This window comes from Podarcis gaigeae, assembly GCF_964106915.1.
Source record: "Podarcis gaigeae genome assembly, chromosome: 4".
Lineage (NCBI taxonomy): Eukaryota > Metazoa > Chordata > Lepidosauria > Squamata > Lacertidae > Podarcis > Podarcis gaigeae.
Genome location: NC_139677.1, coordinates 30,383,661 through 30,389,660, shown reverse-complemented (window position 1 = coordinate 30,389,660; position 6,000 = coordinate 30,383,661). Strand labels below are relative to the sequence as shown.

The 6,000-nt window shown below is 42.0% G+C and overlaps 1 protein-coding gene across 1 annotated transcript in view; it reads left to right on the top strand.

The window, feature by feature from the left end:
• The window catches only part of GCC2 (GRIP and coiled-coil domain containing 2), a 31,278-nt gene continuing 25,278 nt past the window's right edge, over window positions 1-6,000 (top strand). Inside the window, exons 1-4 of the mRNA XM_083735425.1 lie at window positions 1-109; window positions 3,069-3,131; window positions 4,128-4,212; window positions 4,543-4,610. Coding sequence (XP_083591551.1) covers window positions 104-109; window positions 3,069-3,131; window positions 4,128-4,212; window positions 4,543-4,610 — 222 coding nt within the window. The 5' untranslated portion in view covers window positions 1-103. The remainder of the gene's footprint in view (window positions 110-3,068; window positions 3,132-4,127; window positions 4,213-4,542; window positions 4,611-6,000) is intronic.

Here is a 6,000-nt window from a genome sequence, read left to right as displayed (position 1 = left end):
TGACGTCAGAAGCGCGCGCGGTGGGAGAGCCGGTGACGAAGGCGGAAGTGCTGCCAGCTGAGGCGCTGAGGGAGCAAACGAGCCTCGCTTTCCCTCCGCCGCAATGGAGGTAAACCGGGGAGAAGGACTCGAGGGGTGGGGGGGAACGGCGGACGTGGGCTCTGGGCTTCCCCCTCCTCAGCCCTCATTCATAGAGGGGCCTCGGCCTCCGCCACTTGCGGGTTCTCTCCGTTTCCCAAGTGGAGGGTTAGCGAGGGGATGAGGCTAACCCGGGGTTTGTGGTGAGGGCTGCCTGGTTTGGCTTCGTCTCCTGCTTTTGCCAGGGGCATGGAATCTCATAGAACCGTAGAGTTGGAAGGGACCCCCGAGGGGCATCTAGCCAACCCTCCTCAACTAGATCGTGCGTGATAGGTGGGCATCTTCCCCAAACCATCCCTGTTCAGACGGGTCTCTTCCCCAACCTCAACACAGGAGTCGCACTAATAATAAATTATTATTATTATTTATTATTATTATACCCCGCCCATCTGGTTGAATTTCCCCAGCCCCTCTGGACGACTCCCAACAGAATATTAAAAACACGATAAAACATTAAAAACTTCCCTAAACAGAGTTGCCTTCAGATGTCTTCTAAAAGTCAGGTACAGTGGACGCTCGGGTTGCCAACGTGATCCATGCGGGAAGCACATTTGCAACCTGCAGTGCCCCCGTCTGCACATGTGCCGGTCGTGATTTGGTGCGCGTGTGCAAAGCACAATTTAGTGCTTCTGCGCATGTGCAAGTGTCGAAACCCGGAAGTAACCCATTCCGGTACTTCTGGGTTCAGCGCGCTGCACAACCCGAAGCATCTGTAACCCGAGATATGACTGTAGTTGTTTATATCCTTGACATCTAATGGGAGGGCGTTCCACAGGGTGGGCACCACTACTGAAAAGGCCCTGTGTCTGGTACCATGTAACCTCACTTCTCACAGTGAGGGAACTGCCAGAAGGCCCTCAGAGCTGGACCTCCAAAAGCTAACAATATTGGTCGGATGCTAGGACTGGAATCCTTGAAATTCCAGGAATAAGGGGCTTACGTCTAAGCACACCTGAGTAGAATTGCACCTCTTAATCAGGTTTGACCCCCTCCTCCAAATGTGGTATATGTAAGGCTATGAACTCTGTATTGGCCTCTGCTGCTTCGCTTTTAAAGCAGCAGCCTGATATACGCGGAAGTCAAATCGGTCAAGCGTATGGTACAGCGTCTGAGAGAGTGCAAGTAGAGGAACTTGGTTTAGTGTGTGGGGGTTTTTTAAAATTATTTTGAACCTTAGGTGATTTTAGGTAAGTGTAAAGGGTCTTTTAGCAACAAACACACACACTCCTATAGATCCACAGTATGGAGAAAAGATTACTGAGGAGATGTGTGAACACCATAAAGTGAACACAGTGAACACCATAAAGCACTGTATGGATGCTGAGTGTAATTCCCATCACTTTACGTCTGTGCTAGGAACATTTATTTGGTAAGCCTCAGTGTGCCAGACTGCTGTTAAAAGACACAGAATGAGGGCTGAAAAGAGATGGCAGCCCTAAACCAGTTTTGGAAAGTGAGATATGAAAACTAGGAGCTAAATTCAACCTTAAACCTAGGTTATGGGTGCAGCAACGGAATGTCTAGGCTTTTGTATAGCAAGAATACAAAGCTGAAAATGAATGAACTGCAGCTGAAATATTATGTTCATTTTCCACATAGGCTTGTCCTTCCCCTGCCCACCCCCCTAATATTCTTAAGAGGGTCCCTTCTCCAGTCTTCAGAGAGTAGCTGGAAGTGGGGAGACAGAAAAAGTTCCTTTCCTTCGAGTCCGCAGTTTTAGTCTGAACTCTTAGACTCAGAAACTGCTTGCACCAATTAAATTCCCTGTCACAAAATGCACCTAGAACAATGGGAGTTACAAACATTGCCCTAAACATCTGCTGGCACTATGAATTCAGCTTTCGAACACTGGAATGAAACAGGGTGGATAAACTACATCTTCTTTTAGCAAAGGTAGCTTTGTAATTGTAGTGACTAGGCCTTGGAAACATTTTTATTCTTCGCGTTGTCATGAAGTATTAGAAAATATGAATGCCATGTTTATATACTGAATGGTTGTTAATGGTTAGCATAAACACACAACTATCTGTTCATTCCTGAGATTACAAATAAAAAGTATCCCTTTCTGCATGCAAAAATGGATGTTTGTATGCTTTGGAAACATCAATGGTGCTGATTACAAGGTAACAAGATTGGATGGCGATGAAAGTGGATTAAAACTAGTAGAAGGTTGAGCAGGTGATTAAAGAAGAATGAAGCGGTAACATCAGGAATGTAATGGACATATGCTTGCAACAGGAGTGGGAAACTTAATTATTTTTTGAAAAAAATGTGTTAAATTTAAATAATTTGGATGGATTTGTTAAAATTTGAAAACTAATAAAAATTAATATTAAAAAAAGAAATAAAAAGTATCCCTTTAGTTTAAGTTGTAAACTATTCTACACATTTTTTCTAATAATCCCAAGCTGTTTAACATGAACATGGAGGCCCGTGTTATTAGTCATCTGGCAATTTAGGGTGGTGTTCCATTAACATACTTTTGACACCCACCCAACTCGCCTCCTTTTTACTTGATCCAGGTGAGGCAGAATACCATACACCCTGACATCTAGGCTGTCATCAAGAGACGCCTGTCATCTAGCCAGTAGGTTATCAGGTCCCAGAAAACTGCTAAACACTTTGAAAGGAGTAAGCTCCACTGAGGACTTAATACTTAATGAATTAAGGTATTGAATTGCTCTTTAGGCAATTCTGTGTGTGCTAACTTGGGATTGTGCAGTAGTGGCCTTTTTATTTGCCTATTATGTTCTGCTTTTTTTATTAATATCCATTGTATCTGCTTTAATAGTGTTATTGATTTAAATGGTCTATTGCTGTAAGTTTCTTTGAATACACTTTGGGGGGGAATGGTAGTGTAGGGATGGAGAAACAAATAACAAAATGGTCTGCATGCATCAGGCTTTTATCTGTAATTTTGTTTGTTTCAGCTGCAAGATAGTGGTCAAGAAATGGCAGCTTCGCCTTCCACATCCACAACAGGCAAGTCAAAGGTAAGGTTTCCTTATAAATATAATTTGTTCCAGTAGCAATAGACCGACAAAAGGAGGTCTGTCTGTAGGTGGCATTAAAAAACGTCGCATTTTCAAATGTAAGAACTGGCTCTGCTTTATTTGCAGAAAGTGAAGTCACTGCAGCCATTAAAAAGTAATCTTTGTATGCAGCAAAGGTTTATTTAGCAAGTACAGCTGGCAGCTATTGCAGGAAACAAATGTACCTACCAGGCCTCTGAAAAATGCTTCAAATATTTGGTTTTCATTTCCTTATTGCTCATTTATGTAACAAACCTTGTTAAAGGTTGTGCTTTCTATAGTGTTCAGCAATTTATAGTTCCTCCTGAGCTTCATCTGTATGGCAAGCCTAATATTTTGGTGTGTTTGAAGATGTTCAGCCATTTTTTTATTTGGCATCCCTCCAATATGTTTATATGTAGACTCCTTTTGAAATTATTTCAGATAAACTGAAAATGTGTTTGGAAATCATTGTTCTGCAGTAATTCAGGTTGCGTCTTCCTAACCTGGAGCCTATGAGAGCTGGCATCTCCCCTTGGCTAAAGTGGACTAGTTTTTTGCTTAGCAAATCAGTGCAGGTAATGCTATCCTCACTGCTTTTCGAGCTGTAAAGAGCCAGAATAGTAATTTGAGATCCCATCTTTACAGAATAACATAGCAAGTGCACAGTTACTGTGGTACTGTAGGCTGTGTTGCCTAGTGTTTTTCAGGGCTGAGTGCCTAATTCTCTTTTACTGCTTCTGTTCTTAAAGGGTTATCCCACTTTGTAGGTCTGGTGGAGACAAATACAGTCAGCCCCTGCTAACGTTGAATCAGACATTTGCAGGATGCTTTGCAAACTACAGCATATTTCTCCAGAGTTCTTTGTGAAGCTTCTTCTGGTAGAATGAAATAGGGCAAGCATTAAAAGTTAGCTTGATGTTCTGAAGTTCAATACCCTTAACTGCTATTTTAGAACGTTATTTATTAATTTTGCAGCTGGATACTTTACCCAGAGAAGATCTTATCAAATTTGCAAAGAAGCAAATGATGCACGTACAGAAAGTGAAATCCCGATGTTCAGGTACCTCCCTACTGGTGTTGGTTTTCATTTTCATTTATTTTAAAACAGCATGGCAGACTGCATGAAGCGTATAGTCCCAAAAAAGGCCCACCAGTACCATTAGCTGCAACAAATAAGAGTCGTGAGACCCAAAAAAGCTTTCAGAAATCCTGGGGAAATGGCGTGAATATCTGCCAGGCTTGGATCTGTTCCTGCTGATGTTAGGCATAATAATGACCATGAATAAACCAAATTAGCTGTATAGAAGAAACTTTGGGGTTGCAGAAAAGTAGAATAATATATGAAATGAATGAATTATCCTTATTCAGAGAAAACACTGTTTCCCCTTAGAACTGGAGAAAGAGATTGAAGAAATGAAAACAAAACCTGCTGCTGGAGGAACTGATGATATTCTTCAGGTGGGAACGCATAACTTACCAAACACTCCTGAGGCCGGTAGGGTGGCAGAACTGTTGCAGCTTCCCAAGCCCTGCCAGCTCATACCAGTTTGAGTGGAATATGGGGACAGTTTATTGTAACTTTTCACTTAGCTAGCTCCAGGCGGATGTTATTGGGGAGGAAGCTGAGGACCAGGGCTTTCTGCAGTGCTTTCGATCCTGAAAATGGAACACTTTCTTGGGGCTTTCCATTTGCCTACCACTGGCAGAAGGATCCCCAGCAGTAGCTTTCTGCATGACTGGGTGGAGCCAAGGCAGAACCTCCATCGGCATCAGAGAGACAACTACACACAGTTCTTAATGCCCCCAACCATCAACACAGACTGGTGGTGGTAGGATTGTACTCTTAATGCATTATATATTGTGCAAGGGCTTTTCATTTCCAGTAAATGCATGTTTTGGTTAAAAAGAAATAAGCTCTGCCTGTGTCACACCACTGAGACTCCTTTTCTCAGCTGTCTGGCAGGTCATTTACCCATGAGTTAAAATGCAGGGCATTGTGTTTTATTGAAAATTATCCTTTTTTGGATTTCCTCCTAAAGTGGGCTGCTTCTCATCTCATGGGATTTGAAAATCAATTTGCTACAAGTGTTCCTCAAACTATAATTGCCTGTTGCAGCATTTACCAGTCATCTTAATGATAGTGAGCAACTGAAAGCTTGGTTTGATCGTAAGCTTAACTGTGGTTTAGTATTACGTTCATAAGCCTTGGACTTGTGCACTCCCATCTCCCCTGACCCACACCAGAGGAAATTGGGAGCTTTCAATTCCATTCCATTAACCACAGTTTAGTTCAATGCTTGAAACCAAACTCTTTCAAGCTGGCTTATTTCAGTAAAGTACCGTTAAGATTAACCACAGTTTAGGGTTTGGACGTACCACTAAACTGTAATTAGCTGAAAATGACAGTGAAAACTTTTAACTCTTCTCGTGGTTACACCTGAGAAGAGGGGGGAAATTATAATCTGATGCTCAGTCACATGACTGTAAGCATTAAGCACATATATAATAATCTCATACCCATGTCTGTTCCCCTCTCCTAGATCAGTGCAGTAAATTCATTAGTTAAGCTTCAGATAAAGAAAGTTTCAGAGCATAGTTAGGTTAACCATGTTGTGTATTCAGATATGGATGTGTTTTCAAACAATGTTGTTATTAGATTTTACCAAACTTATTAGTAGCCCCAGAACTGCCCCAGACAGAGCCAGGAGCATATCCCTGGTCAAGTTCTGATTGATTTAACAATGCTTTCTGTCTAAGGATGACTTTCCAGACAAGAAATTATATCTCAGCTCTCAGCTTCTTAAAGAAATACAATTCCTCTTGTGTTTTTGATTATAGTGAAGTGCGT